The sequence below is a fragment of the Hylobates moloch genome, unplaced genomic scaffold (genome assembly GCF_009828535.3).
Source record: "Hylobates moloch isolate HMO894 unplaced genomic scaffold, HMol_V3 SCAFFOLD_17, whole genome shotgun sequence".
Classification (NCBI taxonomy): Eukaryota; Metazoa; Chordata; class Mammalia; order Primates; family Hylobatidae; genus Hylobates; species Hylobates moloch.
This window is the reverse complement of record NW_026652292.1, coordinates 1,133,648-1,153,124: the sequence shown is the minus strand read 5'-3', so window position 1 is coordinate 1,153,124 and position 19,477 is coordinate 1,133,648. Positions and strand designations below refer to the sequence as shown.

The following is a 19,477-nucleotide window of genomic DNA, read 5'->3' as shown; positions in this document are numbered from 1 at the left end:
GAATGTGGTGCTGTGGGTAGCAATGGCTTCACGGTGCTTTCCTGGCACCCTTTCTCTTACTCCCCGTGTCCTTGTTGGGCCGAGCTCCCCGTCTCCTCTGTTCTATCTCGGGAGGCAGGAACCCCGTGCGAGCACAGGCTCTCACTTCTCAAAGTAGATGGCTTGGGGCAATTTTCCGTTTCCCCGTGCTAACCCTGGTGGCTTTTCTTGTCTGTGAATAATTGACTTGGCTTCATCAGGCAATACATGGACCACGACGGACTCTTATTCTAGCAGCTGCACTTCAGAGACGCTTCATATGTACATCTCATACACGTGTCAAGTGTCCCGTGAAGTGACACGTTGGGATTTCTGTCACCTCTGCTTCATGAGATCTTTGGGCATCTGGATCTGTGGAGACTCACTGTGTATCATTCTGTGTATGTGTGCAGAGAGGATGTGTGTGAGAGAGTGTACATGCATGTGTGTATGTACATATGCACATGTGAGTGTGCATACGTGTGTATGTGCATGCACGAGAGTAGGTACATGTGCATAGGTGTGTGGTTGCATTTGTGTATGTGTGTATGTGAGCCGCCGGTGCAAGTATGTGTGTGTATGAGAGTGTGTACATGTGTATACATGTGTGTTGTGTACCTGTGTGTGTTGCATGTGTGTACATGTGAGTGCATGTATATATGTGTGTATGGATGGATGTCTATCGTGTGCACATACATGTATGTGTATGACAGTATGTACATGTGTATATGTTGTGTCTCTGTGTACGTGTGTATGTGTGTATATGTGCGAGTGTACGTGTGTACAGGTGTCCACATATGTATGATGTATGTACATATGTGTGAGAGTATATGTGTGTACATATGAGTGTGTGTGTGCATGTGTGTATGAGTATGAGAGCGATGTCTGTGTATGTGTGTGAATGTGTGCATGTGTGTGTACAGGTGAACATGTATGCATGTGCGAGAGTATGCACGGATGCTTGTGGGCACTCAAGCTGCCCGTGCTGCCTGGCATTGAATCCCACCCTCCCACCCCCGGAGCCCCTGGCGTCTCCTTCAGCAGCACTGATGAAAGCTCCCTTGGTGCACAGTCCTGGGCTTGGCTTGGTGCTTGAAGGGAAACAGAAGAGAGAACAGACCTTGAATTCTGAACTCCCCAAGGGGAAACCTAGTCACAAAAGCACCGTAGTTAGGGACGCAAGGGATCAGGAAAAAACTGGATTTGAAATAGCAGATTCAGAGTGTACCCTGAATAATAATTATGTAGTCGGTTTGGGACTTAAGTTGGCTCACGTTATTGCACTGCTCTGCAGTTTTGAATAGATTGACGTTGAATTAAGGCATTTTTGCTGAATGTAAGTTAGTGTCATTCAAACCTTCCTAAAATAAAAATCTTCGGCTTTCAGTGAAAGAATGACACAGTTTCGCAAAAGGCACTATTTTAAGTTACTTTCAACACACAGTGTTGTAAAAACCGTAGCATCGTTTTGCAAAACCCGACCATCTGGCGCTGAATCCTTGACCACGGGCCAAGTCCTGAGCTGGGCCAGGTCCTCCAGGGGCTGCCCCTTGGCTGACTGGACGGTTCAGATGGATGGTGCCCTTTCCTGAATGCTCTGTGTGGGAACACCCGTTCCCAAGTTTGGGGATGCCATCCCCATGATGACTCTAGTACTCCCCGTACGTTGGCCTGGAGGTTGGAGCTTGAACTTGAGCATCAAACCACTTTATCTGGTCTCCTAGAAGCCAGCAGCTCCTGCCACCTGTGTCTCTGTGTACATGTGTCTCTGTGTACATGTGTGTATGTGTGTATATATGCAAGTGTACGTGTACAGGTGTCCACATATGTATGGTGTACATATGTATGTGAGAGTATATGTGTGTACATATGTATGAGTGTGCGTGTGCATGTGTGTATGAGTATACATGAGAGCGATGTCATATATACTCAGGCTGTGTACATGTGTATAGGTCCTCTCCAGGGCCGGCTCTGCTCCGCCTCTTGCCTCTGCTCACGGCAGAACATTTGGAAACTGCAGAGCCGGGGCCTGCGCCTGCCCCTCACGCTTAGACATGTGGGCCTCCCTCGGCCACCTCCACACGCCAGCTGGGTTGAGAGATGCAGGCCTCAGCGGCCTTCCTCCTTTCCCCCCTGCATGTTCTGGGAGATTTCCCCCTCCTCATTTCCCAGGCTTTCCTGTGCGTTGCTTGTCTCCACAGTGAGAGTCTTGGTTTCTGAGAGTGTTCTCTTGTTCTCTGATGCTCCTCAGCACCCTGTTCTTCCTGACGATCTTGGCGAGCGTGGTGGATGTTTTGCGCCCCTCTTCTGTTGCCCACCCTTTCTGTCTCCTTGGGGTCAGTCTTCTGCTTCTCTGCCATGCAGCTGCTCTGCTCACCTGTCTCAGGATTCTTGGGTGTCGTCCGTGAGAGGATGGTAGGACGGAGTGGATTTCCCGGGGGTGCTGATGGAGATCTCCACTCTGTGTGCAGATAGATCCGTCTCCTGATTCACATTCCCCTGGGAACAGGCTGCCAAGGCACCTGAGCACCTTGGGCTTGTGCTGGCTCCCTTTGCCCTGGGGTGAGTGGGTACTGGGTCCCCAACCCCACAGCGAGCGGAGCTTTTCTCTGAGGCTGTCATCCATGCCAGCAGTCCAGGTTTTCACATGTGGATAGTTTGGGTATAAAATTCCTCCAAGATCTTTAGAGAAGAGCTGAAGCTGCTTTTTCCCTGCCCTGACACCCAGTACATTTCCCCTGAGCACCGTCTGTCCCTGCAATTCGATTTGGGGGCTGGCAGGTGTGTTCCTCCAAGGGCTGCCCGGGTTTTAATCTCTTTTTTCCTGCTGTCCTCTCTCCTGCCCCTGAACCTGCCCGGGACCGGCTCCTGTGCCCGCCACAGCCTCCTCTGCAGCCTCACTTCTCCCTCCTCCGCTGCCTTGTTTCTTCCATCTTAGGCATCAATCGCTGTCTGTTGGCATTTGTTTTTGTACTTTTTTTGTGTGTGTGGAAAATAACATGCGTACAGAAGAGTACATCTTTATTTTTTAGTTTAGATTAGTTTTCTTGAGATGGAATCTCACTCTGTTGCCCAGGCTGGAGTGCAGTGGCGCAATCTCGGCTCACTGCAACCTCTGCCTCTTGGGTTCAAGCAGTTCTCCTCTCTCAGCCTCCTGAGTGGCTGGGATTACAGACGCACGCCACCAGACCCAGCTAATTTTTGTATTTTTAGTAGAGACAGGGTTTCACCATGTTGGCCAGGCTGGTCTTGAGTTCCTGACCTCAAGTGATCCATCTGCCTTGGCCTCCCAAAGTGCTGGGATTACAGGTGTGAGCCATCCTGCCTGGCCAGAAAAGTACATTTTTAAATGTGCACCTGAATAGGTGGTGAAGAAGTGCACGCCTGTGTAATCCCCCCTCCTCTAGAAAAGCAGCATCCTGGGTTGGTCCCCAGCATCTCCATGTGTAACTACACCATTGTTTATCATCCGTATACACAAAGGCCATTCCAAGGTGGCCCCGCGAGAGGCTCTGTGCTCTCCTAGTGACTGCCTTGGCTCAGATCCGTGGGAACCCATCCTGGAAGTCTTCTGAGAGGGGATCATCCGTCCCAAGGAAATGTGAATCCAGTAAGGCTTCAGGCTCTTGTTTTTCTGTGCAGTAGTTTTACCCAGTGTGATCGACCACTTAACCCAGTGGCCAAGAGAAACGTGGCTTTTCATGAGGCTGAATCATGTTCTCTGTGTGCGTGGCCTGTGGCTTCTCACACACCGTGGCCGTTTGCTGCGTGTCAGTTCCCTGACATGTGGAATAACAGCCTAATCTGTAGCCTCATATGAAAGAGAATACACACGTTTAAAAGGCTAAATTTGTACCTATTTTAAAAAGAGATAAAGGGTACACAAATTCAGTTAACCTAGGCTGATTTTTACTTTATTTTCCAAATTTATTGGCCATCTAATTTCTTCCAGAAACAGCTCGCTGTAATAACACAACGCCTGGTTGTGGGAACGCCAGGCTTCCTGTGGAGATGAGATGGGGAAGTTCGCACGCAGGTCTCAGCTTCCGCCCTCAGCTCTGAGCCCCCTCCGTATTTCGATATATGTTTTAGGTGTTTTAATGTTTTTCCCATTTCAAAATGATAGGATGCTGATAAATAAGTTGCTAACATGAAGGTCCGGAGGTCTTCTGGCCTGGGACTTGGGCTGTCTGTGTTCTGGAGTCTCATGTTGTCCTAGCGCTCCCTGTCACCTGGCCGTGACCACCACACAGGGCTCCGCGGCCTCCTTCATAGGTGAGAGCGCAGCCAGTGAGGACGCAGGCGGAGGCCAGGAAGGCGCGGCGCCTCTTCTTCCCTCAAGCAGGTGTCCCAGCGGTGGCGACCACAGGAGGCCTGTGGCCTGGACCGCGCCCTGGAGGGCCCTCCCGTAGGACCGCCCCTGTGCCTCACGCAGCCTCCGAGACCGCGGACCCGTGCCCGTGTGCCCGCGTGACACAGCGCCCTCTTTTGCAGGGTCGTGGACTTCCTGCTGAAGGCCATCATGCGCACCATGTGGTTCGCCGGCGGCTTCCACCGGGTGGCCGTGAAGGGGCGGCAGGCGCTGCCCACCGAGGCGGCCATCCTCACGCTCGCGCCTCACTCGTCCTACTTCGACGCCATCCCTGTGACCATGACGATGTCCTCCATCGTGATGAAGGCAGAGAGCAGAGACATCCCGATCTGGGGAAGTGAGTGAGACACCCCTGCTGGGAGTGAGGGACCCTGCCCTGCTGGGAATGAGATCCCCCTGCCGCTGAGAATAAGAGATTCCCCTCCTGCTGGGAGTGAGGGTCCCCCCTCTGTTGGGAATGAGACCCCCTCTGCTGCTCGGAGTGAGGGACTCCCTGCTGGTTTTGAGGGACCCCCCCCTTCTGGGAATGAGAGATCCCTTCCCTGCTAGGAATGAGGGACCCCCACTTGCTGGAAATGAGTGAGACCCCCCTGCCGGGAGTGAGGGACCCCCCCCACGCTGCTGGGAGTGATCGAGCCCCCACCGCCGGGCATATTGGCCTTGTGCCCCATTTTCTGTGTTGTGGTTTCCTGTGTAATTTTCATTGTTGTAATTGTTATTTTTATTGGTACCTGAGTTCCCTCACTATCATAACAGGCTACAGTGCTTGCTCCAGGTCTGCTTGGCAAGGGTGGCTCACCTTTATCAGATGGCAGTTCTGGAAGTCTTTGGGAGTAGGTCGGCAGGGCTGCCCATGCACCGGGGCTGTGCCGTGAACCCAGGGGCCTGAGCACCTGGTGCTGCCGTGACCCCTCCCCAAAGCCGGGGACTCACTGCAGCAGAGATTCACCCTCTCGTCATCTGGTGACCAGATGTTCCAAATCAAGGCGTCTCTGGGCCGAAGGCCCTGTGGGGCCCCTTCCTGCCTCTTCCTCCTCTGGGGGCTGCAGGCGATCCTGGGCTGTGGCTGCATCGCTCTGACTCTGCCTCAGTGGGCAACTGGCCTGGCTCCCTCCAAGTGTCTCCTCCGTGTGTCTCTTATAAGGACCAGTCATTGGGTGATCCAGGATGCTCTTGTCTTCAGATCCTTAACGAGTTACCTCTGTAAAAACCTTTTTCCAAATAAGGCCCCATTCGCAGGTTCCAGGGTCAGCATGTGGACCCATCTTTGGGGGTGGCATCCCATGGACCCACTGCTCTGCGAGGACTGTAGGGAGCCCTGGAGCCCTGCGTGGCCCCTCACCCACCTGTGCGCAGCCCTGACCTGCCAGAGCTCTGTCTTCGGTGCTCTTCAGGGCAGCTGGGTCCGTTCTGTCCTCGTGCTTCCTTCACAGGCGCCGTCAGCACAGCACAGCACGTTCTGGGGCACAGCGGGTCCTGGGTTGGCAGTGGGCGGTGCTGAGGGAAGGAGCTGCCGGGAGGAGGGGCGTCACCTGTGGCCGGGGCCCTCACCTGGGCGCTCCTGCCGGCTCTGTTTCCATGCAGCACCTAATGTTAGCATTCATGTGACAGTTTTCTAGAGAATATCTGGGGGGACACATTCAGTATGGACTGGGTGGGGACACATTCTGTGGTGCTGACCACTGAGGGTGGCGGCCACAGCTGGGATAGGAAGGCTGAAAGTGGGATGAGGAACCCCGGCACGGCCCGTGGGGGATTGGGCCTGCAGCAGCTGGAGGGTGTCCAGACTGTACCTGCAGCTGGGCAGTTGTGGGTGGCCTGAGTCTGCCTGGGTCAGGCTTAGAAATTGGGGATGGTCCTTGGTGGGACTGGAAGGCTCGCTGCACTCAGCTGGCTGGGGAAGCCTGGAGGAGGCTGGACAGGCTGGCACTGGAGGCGAGACTGGACTGCAGGCACCATCCGAGTGATGGCCTTGGCTCTCACACGCAGGTTTCCCCGCTCTGCAAGCTCTACAGGCTCATGGGGCAGCCCCAGCTCCACTCAGCACCCTTTGCATCCTGTGGTTCCGGCATACCCAGGAAACCACGTTTGCGTCCCCACCGTGGCAAAAGCCCATGGTTGTCGTCATCTGCTTAGGGAGGGGGATTGTGGAGCCGTGTGCCCAGGCACCCTTGCAGCTGCAGGGGTCCTTGGATGGGGGGCTGGCCCACCCAGAGTGAACCTGAGCGTTGGCCGGGCTCTCCCTGTGCCCCTTGGTGCCTCCCTGTGGAGATCGCCAGCACGAAGGAGTGTTTGGTGCGGTGACGCTGGACGTTGTAGTCCCATCTTTCTAGAGGCCCGGGATTCCACCTCTTCCGGACCAACCCAGGTGACCCAGCACTGACCTTCATCTCGGCGCAGCAGGAAGAATGGCCACAGCCCTGCTGCTGTGTGCAGGGCCCTCGTGGAGCCCTGTGTGTTTCTTGTCATTTCAGAGATAATCCACGGACCTGCGAGGGAAAGGATAGTGACAAACAAGCTCGTCAGAAATTTTCATTAGAATTCAGACTTAGCAGGAACCACATTTTGCTCTCTGCTGTCCTGGCCTGAAAGGGCCATCGTCCTGGGGCGTGGCTGACGACTCCTCTACTGCACATCTGGAGCACCCTCTGATTCAGGAGCTCAGAGACGTCTCCCCAGGCCCCAGCTCAGAGACACCTCCCCGGGCCCCAGCTCAGAGACGTCTCCCCTGGTCCCAGCTCAGAGACGTCTCCCTGGTTTCCAGCTCAGAGATATCTCCCCTGGTCCCAGCTCAGAGACGTCTCCCCTGGTCCCAGCTCAGAGACGTCTCCCTGGTCCCAGCTTGTAGTGACTTCTGGTTCCTCTCGTGGACCCTTTGACAGCTCACAACTTTGTTGAAGAGATGAATGTTGAAAATGTTCAAAATATTTTCATTTTTAGATGCATCAATACCAATTAGAGTGATCAACCAGGTGGATTTTTTCCTTTTCACATTCTTAGTTTCCTTTCAGTGACCTTCATATCTGCACTATCCATTTACAGACTTGTCAAGGAAAGTTTGAGGCTCAAATGCCCAAAAGACGGCAGAACGCTGTCACCTTCTTGCTGGCAAAATGCGCCAGTCCCATTGTGACTGTGCACACGGCATGGTGACGCCCTTCCCTCCTCAGGGCTCCCGGGGCGGAGCTGCATCTCCTTGCCGTCCTCACCGCCCAGTTCTCAGTGTGAAACGCACACTGGGCAACCCACCTGAAGACGCACGGCCCAAGACTTCGCTCGGATACAGAGTCCTCCCCCTGCACCCCCCACATTTACCCCGGGACCCATCTGAGTGTGAAACGCCCCCATGTCACTGTTCTGTTCTGTTCTTTGCCTTTATAGACAACTTCTGAAATCTCTACTCTGTTCATGAAACAAACCAGCTGACAGGATAGCAAAGGTGGCAGGGTGGCATCTCCAGACCCCGTGTGCCCTGGGATGACCATGGGACGCTTTGGCCAAAACAGTGGGAACCGAAAGACCACGCAGTCAGGGCCATTTCTTTCACGCCTGCGCCGTCCTGCGAGACGACTCCGCCATGCTTCCCTTCCTTCCGATTTCGTCCTTTTTAGCAGAGTTGGAAATAACCAGAGTAAGGATGAAATAGTACTGAAATCGTGAAAAAGCAAAATGATTCAAGACATAGGAAAGACTGCAGAGACCCAACAGGCAACCGCAGGATAGAAGGAATTTTCTTTTTTTGGCTTCAATTTTCTCGTTGTTCTTGGAGGAATGAACCTCCAAGAAAGAATAAAAGTCATGAAATGCTACTCCTTACAAGTAATAAAAGCGCTAAAAAAAGAAACTGGAAACTGAGCTGGGGTGGGGAGGTGGGGCTGACCAGCAGCCTGGGAGCCTGTGGTAGGGTCAGAGACACCCTCAGTTGGCCTGGGGGGTGCCAAGCGTGGATCCTGCTCACCATCCTCAAAAAGGAAGCTCTGCTCAGGGATAGTTTCATTTTAAAGTCTTCAGAGTTTTCTCTTCTAAGAAGTATGTTTCTACGTTCAAATCCTCTTGCAGAAATGTGCCGTGGCCGCGTTGCCCTGGTTGAGCACCAGCCTTCATGGCGGGGTGTTGCTTGTACCCCGACCCTGCACCTTCCAGGAGGCTGTGGGGTGCCATGGTTAGAACTGGGGCTGTGCTACAAAGCACCACAAAGCTGGTGGCTTAGAACAACAGGAATGTATTCTCCCACCGTCTAGAAGCAGAAGCGCCAGAACAAAGTGCTGGCCGCACTGGGCTCTTCTGAAAGCTCCCTCAGTCTTCCTGGCTCCTGGCGGGGGCTGTGGCCACATCTTCCCATGGCCTCCTTCATCATTGGCCTTCTCTCTCCCTCTTCGTCTCCTCTTCCCATAGGGACCCTCATCCGGGACTTTAGCTTGAGCATCTGCTTTGTTTCCTCCTCCCATAGGGACCCTCATCTGGGACCTTGAGCATCTGCTACCACCTGTTTCGAAATGAGTTCCCATTCCTGATACCAGGAGTGAGGACTTCAGCTTGTCTTTTAGGGGACGCAGTTCAACCCACAGGGGGCGGGCGGGGTCCAATCCAGGCACCTGGTACCTTCAACCCTGTCCTCTGTGAAGACCGGGACTAAAGACTTCCTGCTGCCTGGAGGTTGTCTTTCACTGACCTCCATTCTGTGCTCCGTGTCCTCAGCGGGTGCCAGGGTGTTACTTGTGGCACTGAGGCTACAGGGCTTCCTGCTGTCACAGACGTGGGAAGCCCGGGTGCTGTTCCCGTTCCCTCAGGCAGGGACTCACAGCCCACCCATGGCACAGCCCCTAAGGCATCTGGGGGCTTCTGCCCCACTGGGCGCCATGCAGCAGCCCCCTCTTTCCTCAGCCCTACCTGGCAGGAGCCGTGCATTCCACGTGATCCTCTCCCCTCCTCTCTTCCAGCTCTGATCCGGTATATACGGCCTGTGTTCGTGTCCCGGTCAGACCAGGATTCTCGCAGGAAAACAGTAGAAGAAATCAAGAGACGTGCGCAGTCAAATGGAAAGTGGCCGCAGGTAACGCACGCAGCCCTGATGGTGTTTCAGTGGTTTTATTCCGAAAGATGCGAACTTCGAGAGTGGGGAGAAAGAAACCGGGGCCCTTCCTCCGGGGCTGGATTCTGATTATCTTCTCCTAGTGAGTGCGTGAACTCAGGAGGGTGCTGTCAGGCGCATTTGGTTTCGGTGCCTGAAATTTAAAGTAAAGAAAAATAATTCTCAAACGCATCTCAGCTTCCTGAATCATCTTTTCTGAACTAAGTTCTGACTCAGAGCATTGCTCACCCGCCCTCCTGGTGCAGTCTGATTTCGGAGTTGATGTGTCAGCCTGCTATGTGTTGGGCGGTTCTAAAAGTCTTGGAGTAAGCTTCCTGGTCTGTATGCTGGTTCCCAGGCATTATTCAGAAGCCCTGAACCCAGCTGTAGGGGCAGCTCGGCCGACATTAGCTTGAACGCTCTTTCTCTTCTTTCCAGCTGAGCCAGCATTAGAAGCTAGAAATTTCACAGAACTGTCTGGGATCTGATTGCTCAGGAAGCTTTGCGGGGTCTGGCTGGGGGTAGCCACTTAGAGGGCTGTGATGTCCAGGGTGCCCCAGCTCTGCCCCCACAAGCACAGGCAGCCTCCTCCCCCACCCATTTGGCCTGCCTGGCCCTGGGCTTGCCAGAGTGAACCCACGCCAGCCTGCCTGAGGTCTGGGTGGACCCACACCGGCCCGCCTGAGGTCTGGGTGAGCCCACGCCGGCCTACCTGAGGTCTGGGTGAGCCCACGCCGGCCTGCCTGAGGTCTGGGTGGGCCCACGCCGGCCTGCCTGAGGTCTGGGTGGGCCCACGCCGGCCTGCCTGAGGTCTGGGTGGGCCCACGCCGGCCTGCCTGAGGTCTGGGTGGGCCCACGCCGGCCTGCCTGAGTTCTGTCTACCTCGTGCGACCCAGAACTGAAAGCAGCCTGTGGGGCTGGGAGTTTGAGTGCAGTTTCTGCTACAGCAGACCAGTGTGAATCAGAGGAATTGAAACCCCGGTGTGGAGGTGCTGCCTGACTGGGGCTCAGCTCTCCTGCCCATGCAGCCCATTGCTGGGGTCCCAGCCCTCCTTCGGCTCCATCAGCCAGGCACTGCCATTGTGGGTCTTTGCTCTCCTCTCCGCCTTCTTCCTGATAAGAATGAGTGCCGCCCCCAGGAGGTGCTTATGTTGTGCCAACCGTGGGTTATATTTAGTTGCACCTGTTTCTCACAGTGTCTGAGAGGTGGGCACCACGATTACCCTGCTTTCCAGGAGCTGTAGTTGAAGAAGACAGATGCTGTTTGTGTATTGACACTGCTGCTGCACTTTAGTAAAACCAGCAGAGCGGAAATCAGTGTGTGCTTCCATAATGTATGTTAATAATTTAGATACTGAATATGATCACAGTGTCTAAATTACGTCAGCAGCAAAGAAGATATATTGTGAAGACTGGCTTCTGTAAGCTCCGAATTATAATTATGTACAGGTTAATGCTGATCCTTTTCTTTCTCCCACTTCCAGATAATGATTTTTCCAGAAGGAACTTGTACGAACAGGACCTGCCTAATTACCTTCAAACCTGGTATGTAGTTTTCTTAATTGTTTATTTTTCTCTTAGAGAAAAGGAAAATATTAAAGAGATGTATTTTAATAATGTGCTGTGTAGATAAGAACAGTTTCTGTTTTTATCCTGTGTGCTAGGGTTCTTAGAGGTATTCCTAAGAAAAGTCACGAAATAAATATAAGAATGTGAGTCAAGGATTATCATGTCTGCAGGAAGATGGAGAAGTTATGGTTTCAGGTCGTTTCCAGTGAGGTTGAAATAGATGTTTGCCTCTGTTTTGAGATCCAGGCTAAGGTGGTCCTGGGTCCAGAAGGGGCCTCCTTGCCTTTGAATGGCTCAGGTTACCCTTCTTGGCCTGCAGCTCACCCCCCACACCCACCTGGGAGTGCCAGGTGCAAATCCCTGCGAGCCATCCTCAGATGCCCAGGTCCTCAGGTCCCCAGTTAGACGGTGTTCTTTCTCCCTGGGGAGGGGGACTCAAATGCGTGTGAACTTGGGTCTCTCCCGCGGCGGTTGCCCCAGTCTAGTGTTGTGTCTGCACCCCTGACGTGGGAAGTGTGGCAGTGAGCAGGCAGCAAAGTCCACTGTTCTTTCTGCGCTGAGTCTGTTTGGAGTTCTGCACACCCTTGGGCATGTCAGAGGGTCCACCTGGATCCTGTCGTCTCCCTTGGGCTACTTTAGAAAGTAGTGGCTTTCATCAACTGTGTCCATACTGGGGCATGCAGACCTGTTCTCCCGGGTTGGGTCAGAGCCACGTGGAAAAGCGAGTACCTTGCTCGGACTGGCACCGGCTGCCCTGCCTCTGAGGCCGCACAACCTGAGTGTCTGGACATTTATGGGAGCTGCGTCGAGGAAGTGTGCAGTCGCTCACCTGCGTGTGCCGCCGTGGTTTCCGAGCCTGCGGCCATCCTCCTGCTCAGATGCGTGTGCTGTCACCCTCCACCTTCCTTGGTGCAGCAGGCAGATGGCAGGTTTTGCTAGCAGAGGCTTCAAGGTGCAGCTCAGTGGAAGGTACTGGGTCTTCCCGTTCCATTATCTTCACCACGTGTGGTTCTGAGTCATTCTGATCAGAACCAGAGATGCAGAGGGTGGAGGCAGCACCCAGTGACCAAGAATCCACGTGCCCCACCACACTGGGCCCATGCCTGGGCATGGCCTGTGGGCAACCTTGGTGAAGGCCGAAAGTGGGCCGTGTTTCCAAGGCCCCAGGCAGAAGACAGCTGGCAAGTACATCAGGTCTTGTTCCTCGGCAGGTGTGGGGCTGGGGTCAGTGCCGTGCCCTGTCTTCAAGGGCAGGTGTTCCTCGGGAGTGGAGCCTTGTGCCTGCGGGGAGGCCCCTGGGGAGGGCCATTGCCTTGCTCTTTGGAGCTGGCGGCCCTCGTGTAGATGTGAGGAGGGCGTGTGAGAACCTCTCAACGCATATCACAAAACCGAGGGGAGTCACGGCGGTGCCCAGCAGGAGCTCACTGTGTGCAGTCCAGGAAGGGCGCTCGCTGTGCCACAGGTGGGTTCCACGGCATCTGGGGAGATGACACGGTGGCTTGATCATGTCCCCATCTCCATTTCCAGTGGGTCCAGCCGTGAGTTCCACGTGTCACCCTCAGGCACGGGGTTCTGGCTGCCTCGAGTCACGTGTTCGGAATCTCGCAGGCCCTCCTGTGTCTTAGCTGGGTACTTTTTAGTGAGAGGTTTGGAGCCTCCTGTTTGGAGGTGAAATTGGTGTGTGGTGCATGATCCTGACGCCTCGAGGTGGAGCCCTCCAGAGCCTCGAAGGTCTCCCGCCTTGAGCCTGACACCAGAGGCACCCACAGCCTGCCTGGTGTCTCAGGCTCGAACTGCCCCAGCTCCGTGGCGGCCCGTCCATTCAGACCCTCCCTGCGCCTTCCATCACATCTCCTGATGTTGGGGTCACGTTGCTGGGGTCACCCCTGTTTGGGCACCACTGCCGACTCCCCGCCTTCATCCCCGGAGACCTTCCTGCATCTGGCCCAGCCTCCAGCCTCCTGGGCCCAGGCGCCTTCTTTCTCCTGAGGGTCTCCTGTCTGTGCTTCGCCATCCACCCGAGTCCCCCTGTTCTGACCCAGGCCAGGGGTGCCGCCTCTGAGGTGGGGGTGACAGAGCTCAGCAGAGCCCTGTGGGGTCTGCTGGATGTGGTGGGTTCCAGCAGGGCTGAGACCCTCAGGGCTCTGCAGGGAGCGAGTTGCTCCTGAAACAGGCCCATGTGGGGCCTTCCTCTCCAGTGCCCACACTCACCCTCCTTGTCAGAGGGCACTAGAGCAGGATCGGCTGACTGGGTGCCTGGAGTGTCCTGGAATGTCCTGGGCCCATGCCCTCCACATGCCCACACCCCACCTGCCTGCCAACTCTGAGCTCTCAGAGCAGAATGAAGACAGTGAGAAGGCCCTAGGATGCTGCGTGGGCCCAGTGATGGCACCGACTGCCCGAGGATGAGCCTCTGCCGAATGTGGCTGTTGGAAGTGGACGCAGCTCTCACTGGGCCACAGCAGCCTCCCTGCACTGGCTGTGAGCAGACATGGACGTGGCTGTCCCTGTGCTGCAGCAGCCTCCCTGCATGGGCTGTGCCCAGATGTGGACCCAGCTCTTCCTGGGCCATGGTGGACTGTTTCTTCCTGTGGGGTGGGCTGTGGGGGATGGTCAGGGTGAATAAGGGGTGATGACCTTCTGGAGGCCTCAGAGGTCTCTGTTGAGCCATTTTCCAGCCTCATTGTTGCAACTAGTGAAGTTAGACCCAGGCCCGGCACAATGTATGTGTGAATATGGAGGTTTCTGTGCAGTTTAGAAGCCCGTGCCTCTTCCCCTCAGCCTTGTTCCTGCGTTCAGAAGCCCTGGGCTCCGTCTCCCTCATCTTGGTTTCTCCCAGCCTGGCCCTTGTGCAGCCTGCCGTGGGTGCACGGTGCTGGCGGGGTCTGGGTGCTGCTGACCCTCAGGGGCCCCTGGGAGACTAGGGAGGCCAGAGACCCCTGCAGACTTTCCCACCGGGGTTTCCATGAAGTCACTGACCTTTCAGGCTCATGGGGAGTTTCTGTGCTCTTGGGGACTTTCCTGAGAGGTCCCCAGGGTGTTGAGGTTTCCTTTGATTCTTACTGAGTTTCAGTGATGTCCCCTTGACACGTGGTGGAGACGGTCAGCTGAGCTGCAGCAGCAAAGCCATTATCACCCGCAGCAGGTCTCGGCACTCCATGCGTGCTCCTGGGCCCAGGCAGTGAGGACTGTTTTCTCCACACTGCGTGTCTGAGGGGCTGGGACTCGGCTGCCGGGCTTTGGAGCTGGGGCTTGAGCCTGGGTCTGTGCCAGCCCTGCCGTCCTCCGCCTCCCCTGACACAGCCACCCATTCACCTGGGCACACAGAAGTGCTGGGTGAACTGCGTGAGCTCGCTCCCAGGTGCTGCTGAGCCCACGGCAGGAAGGGGGCAACCCAGCCCTGGACACGGGGGAAGCTGCGGCACACGGGCCCAGGGACTTGGGGTGCCGGCTGAACACCAAGGCTGCAGGCGGATGTCCTGCATGAGACGAAAGCTGAGCGGGTTGGGCGGTCAGCTCGAGGTTTCAGCCCTGACATAGGCCTCTGGCCTCAGGCCACCGTGAAAGGAGGATTGGCCCTAGGGGCAGACGCTCCTGGCAGCCTCAGGGGCAAGCATGGGCTCCATTCTCCCAGAATTGTGCAGAATCCCACAGCCAGGACCAACCCCAGATTCCTGAGCACATAGTGGCACTTGCTGGCAGCCTGGGAGGAACGTGCTGCCTGGGGATTCACCCGCATGGCCTCAGGTCGCCAGGCAGGGGAGCCCTTCTCAGACCGCCTGTCCTGTTCTAAAACTTGAGTACTTCTGATGCCTGAGTTTTCCAGTTAAAAAAAAAAACTCTTTCTATAGAAATTTAAATAGAATTTAAAATAGAAACAGAATCCACAGAGTCCATGGTGCCTTGCTTCAGCCCGCAAAGGTACAACTCCGGCCAGTGAGAAGGCGAAGTGGCTGCTGGGTACGGCCACAATTCCAGTGGGAACGGGGAAGTTCCTGAGCCTCCGCAGCCTGTGGCTCTGGCTGGGCCTCGCTGGGGCTCCTCCTGATTCCTTGGGAGCCCATCAGGTGGCAGCCGCTGAGAGAGAGAGGCAGATCCCGGGCAGGTCCTGCTGCAGCTGTGACCAAATCCGCCTGTCCTTCAAGCTGAGCCCCAGGGGCAGGTGAGGGCGGCGGGTGGGGCCCCGAGGCAGATTCGTGTGCTTGGTGAGGGCAGACCCTAACCCCATCAGGTTGGCCGGTGATGAGGACCCCCACTTCCCACAGACGCCTTCCAGCTGGTGCGCGATGTTATAATAGCGAGTGTCCCTCCACAGACGCCTTCCAGCTGGTGCCCAATGTTGTGACAGAAAGCGTCCCTCCGCCGGGGAGCACCCCTGGCCGATGTTCCCGCCCAGCCATGCTGTGGCACTGGTGTTTACAGTTGGGACAGATGTTGAGATAGTTCAGGCATGGAGTGCCCTTGCTGACCAGGAAGGCCTAGACAGAAAAGCTCACTTTTATCCCAAGGGCAGCATAAGAAACGCAGCAGACGCTGTCCTGCGTGGGCTGCCGTGGGCAACACCGCTGTTTGTTTCTCGGCAGGTGCGTTCATCCCCGGAGCGCCTGTCCAGCCTGTGGTTTTACGATATCCAAATAAACTGGTGAGTTGTGTTTTCCTGGGGTCAGCTTCTGGGGGAGTTCTCTGGGAGCGGGAACTGCGAGCTGCCTCTGTGCGCCTGTGTCTCTGTCTCTCCACACCCTTTATCTGTGCCACAGCCCACGCTCGGCCATGCTGAGTCCATCCGGCCTCAGCGCTGGAGAGGGCAGGACAGGCCTGAGCGCTGGGCTCAGCGGGTTCCTGAGTGCAGCCTGTTCTACGCATGTGTCCCTGATCAAGCCCATGATTCCACAGTGGTCCCCGGTATTCCAGAGCCTGCTTCCATAGGTCCTGAAGCAGCTGCCCTTTCCTCTCTGTGCCAAACCTGACATTTTGGAGAGGGAACCCCCCTGGCCCCACGTCACTGGCCAGGGCCCCCGGCAGCTTTCAGTACCCAGTTCATGCTCCAGGAAGTTTAAAAATTAAGAACATTTAAGTTCTGGAAGGCGGAGGCAGCTGGAGAGAAAAGAGGTGACTTTGTCATTTCTGTGTTTCATCATTTACTGCCCAGGTTTTGTTTGGTTTAAGAAAACAAAATTAAGAAGGCGTTTGGGGTCCAGAGCTCCTGGGGTGAAGGTAGTGGACCCCACCTTTGGGGAGAAAGTCTGGACGAGGCCTCAGAGCAGTTCCCCATGGGGCCTTGCTGCATCTGGAGGAGGCTCAGCCTGCCCTGGCCCACCCCATCCCACCCCAGCCGGCCCTGGCTCTGCCCCGGCCCACCCCACCCCACCCCGGCTCTGCCCCACCCCACCCCACCCCAGCCCAGCCGGCCCTGGCTCTGCCCTGGCCCTACCCTACCCCTCACCCAGGCCCTGCTCCATCCCTGCCCCTGGCCGCAGCCCCACCCCCTGGCCCCACCCCTGCCCACATCCTGCCTCAGTTTCCACACCTGTAAGGTGGCTGCTGCACCTTCCTCCAGGTGCTCTTGGACGCTCAGAACACTTCCGCTTCCATCGGCCCTCCCCACTTAGACGGCCTTGCCTCACAGGCCTGCCGCCGGGCTCAGGGCATTCATTTGGTGCCAGCTGTGTTCCGCCTTCCACTGCAATGACTCCTGCACATCCTTGCCCCTTCATGGGCTCCTGGAGCATAAAGACGGCCCAGGCGGACTCAAGGTCCCCACAGCCCACTGGTGCTGGGCTCACTGCAGGTTCCTGGTGGAGCGCCCACCCGGGAGAGCGCCGAGGAGGGCCTGCCCATCACAGGGAGCTTCCCGTCTATAGCAGTGCCTTTTTGTGACGGCAAAGGAAAGCACTGAAAGAAAAACCTCGTGGGTCAGGACACAGTGGGGCAGAAATACAGGTGACCTCTGGGTGCCAGGTTCTGGGCCATCCGCCTCAGGGCCTGTCCCGTCCAATGCCTGCGGGCTTCACTCTGCCCAGAGGGCTGATGGTCAGGTAATAAAATGGAGTCAGGGCGGGTAGTCACACGACTGACAGGCCTCGTGCTTCTTACTGAGGCGTGCGTTTGTCAGCCAGGCTCCTGGCCAAGGGCCCCTTCCTGCCTCCACTGCAGAAACCATGCCCCAGTGCAACTCCTGTGAGCAAAAAATCAACCCGAGGACAACAGACACCGATCTGTGCAGTCATCTCGATTTTCCACTTTTAAGATTGTTTCTTCAGTGTGTTTAAAGCAACGCACTGTTACTGGACGCACCAAGAAGCACTCAGCGTAGCCGTCAGGGGAGCAGAGGGTCCACCCCAGGGTGATGGTGTCCGGGCTTCTGCCGTCAGGGCCCCTGCTGTGTAGTCCCTGCCTGGTGGCGCTGAGGCTGAAGATGGGACTTCCAGAGCACCTGGGGTGGGGGGGCCCTGTACATGCACAGTGGCTGGGGGAACACCCAGAGCACTTGGAGACAGCGGTGGGCGGGAGAGGGCCAGGGTCCCGGGTGCACACTGGAATCGGTGTCCACAGGCCTGTGAGGAAAGAGGAGAGCATGGCGGGAGGGAGGACCCTTTTCCCAGGTCCTAGGGGCTCTGGGAACCTGTAAGAGGGGGCTCTGAGTCCTCAGGGACTCTGGGGATCTTTGGGGAACTCTGGGGACTTGTAAGGAGGTGGTTCTCTGGGTCCTTAGAGGCTCTGGGGACCTCAGGTTGGGGGTTTGGTCCGAGTCCTGGATCCTCAGGGCCTCTGGGAAGCTGGAGCTCTAGCACCCTCCTCCCTTCCCCTTGGCTGCAGTGCCTCTGTGGGGTGGGAGGTGCTGGGTGCAGGCCCCGTGCTGACTGACCCTGCCTCTTCCTCCCCAGGACACCATCACATGGACGTGGCAAGGACCTGGAGCGTAAGTTGAACGCCATGTCGTCCTCTTTGTCCTGTTGTTCCATGAACACGTTGGGGCTGCTTGGGGTCTGCCGTGCACGCTAGTTACTTTTGCAGTTGTGAAAGCAGGTGTGGGACAGCCGTTAGGTTCAGCCCATTGTGAAAACTAAATGTACAGATGTGGCCCAGGCCTGACACTCCTGGATTCTGGGGTCTTAAGTTGCACGTCTTCAGTACCAGCAGGAGGGGACTGTGAGTCTTGCATTCCACTCTCGAGTTGGCCAGCTCAGTAATTACCATCGCCCACCTGCTGGCCCCTGGTAAGGAAAGTGGAGATTTAGGGGTGTCTGGGGGGACCCCGTCTGCACAGGCGCAGGGACTGAGTAGTGCTGGGTGGGAGGCCAGCCCCTACTGTGGGTCAGTGTCCCTGTCCCCCCGGCACAGACACCAAAGGTCAGTTATGCAACGATGAACAACCCTACGGAAACGGGAACGAGCCCCAGAGGCGAAGCCCAGGGCCACAGGCTCGTCAGGGCCTCCTGGGTGCTGATGTCTGAGCTGACGTCGGGAGGGCAGAGGGAGCGGGGAAGTCCAAGAGAGAGCAGCTCCATCCCAGGCGTTTGGGAGGACGTGGGTCCGCTGGTGCGTTCAGGTGAAGGTGTTGAGGTCAGTGCTTCCCAGGCTGGCGTGTGGAGGCTCCCAGCTGGGAGCAGAGCTGGGAGGGGTTCTCTAGGGGGTATAGGGGTTCTGGGGTCCCTGGGGCCTAAGGCTGGGGCTGGCATGACAGGGCAGAAACAGGGTTGGGGCAGTGGGCTGTCTGTCGGGGGCGTGAGTGTGGCCCTGGGAGCAGCTCCGAATGTCTCCCACATGAACTCCTGCGGCAAAGGCATGGCGATCCGGGTTCTGAGGTTGGGAACTCTGGATCCAGGCTGGAGGGGTGGCATGACTTAGGGCCTGTGCTGCCTGGGGACAGCGAGGAGGGACAGGTGTGGAGGGACAGGTGTGGGCTGAACGAGGTCTCCTGAGCTGGAGAACAAGCAGGAGATGGTGTCTTGCTAGACGAACCAAAGACATAAGCAGGTGTTGAATCGGAAAAGCGGCATTTCCACCCACGGCTGTATGTCACACTGGGGCTCGGGCTGGGTGGGCACAGCACCCCCTCCGCGGGAGCGTTGACTGCCCGGTAGCGCCCTCTGGAGGGCGCGTCTGGAGGTTTCGCTCCGGAATTGGGAGTCATTTACTTGTTAACCTGTGTTGTAAATCTCCTCAACATTGTGCAATCTGTTTTTAAGGCTGGAAATCCTGTGGCTCACGCTGTGTCAGTTTCACAACCAAGTGGAAATCGAGGTTCGTATGGATACAGAGTTACACAGTGCTCTTCACAGTGGTTGATGCAGACACAAGGTTACACCAGGATGCCCAGATAAGCCTTGTACAATGTGACATATCATCTGTCTTGCTTTCCCATCTTTCCATTTCTCAGGGCTCCTTAGAGGAGCCTCTGGTTACTTTACTTCAATGACTTTATGTCTCTTGTATGAGTCTGAACC

At 56.3% G+C, this 19,477-nt stretch overlaps 1 protein-coding gene and 1 long non-coding RNA gene across 4 annotated transcripts in view; one reads left to right on the top strand and one right to left on the bottom strand.

The window, feature by feature from the left end:
* LPCAT1 (lysophosphatidylcholine acyltransferase 1) overlaps nucleotides 1-19,477 on the top strand; it is a 59,258-nt gene that overhangs the window by 23,046 nt on the left and 16,735 nt on the right. For both annotated transcript variants that reach the window (XM_032135348.2, XM_058430122.1), the window contains exons 3-8: nucleotides 4,513-4,727; nucleotides 9,331-9,443; nucleotides 10,946-11,006; nucleotides 15,614-15,672; nucleotides 17,915-17,949; nucleotides 19,220-19,274. In XM_032135348.2, the coding sequence (XP_031991239.1) occupies nucleotides 4,513-4,727; nucleotides 9,331-9,443; nucleotides 10,946-11,006; nucleotides 15,614-15,672; nucleotides 17,915-17,949; nucleotides 19,220-19,274 (538 nt within the window). The remainder of the gene's footprint in view (nucleotides 1-4,512; nucleotides 4,728-9,330; nucleotides 9,444-10,945; nucleotides 11,007-15,613; nucleotides 15,673-17,914; nucleotides 17,950-19,219; nucleotides 19,275-19,477) is intronic.
* Nucleotides 4,648-10,041, bottom strand: LOC116456626 (uncharacterized). Of its 2 annotated transcripts, none has more exons than XR_004244766.2 (5): nucleotides 9,711-10,041; nucleotides 9,281-9,615; nucleotides 6,184-6,879; nucleotides 5,190-5,900; nucleotides 4,648-4,742 (listed from the first exon to the last, which is right to left on the bottom strand). It is a non-coding gene; the product is annotated as an uncharacterized LOC116456626 (long non-coding RNA). The 2 variants fall into 2 exon arrangements; XR_004244767.2 differs by having other exon boundaries at nucleotides 6,775-6,879.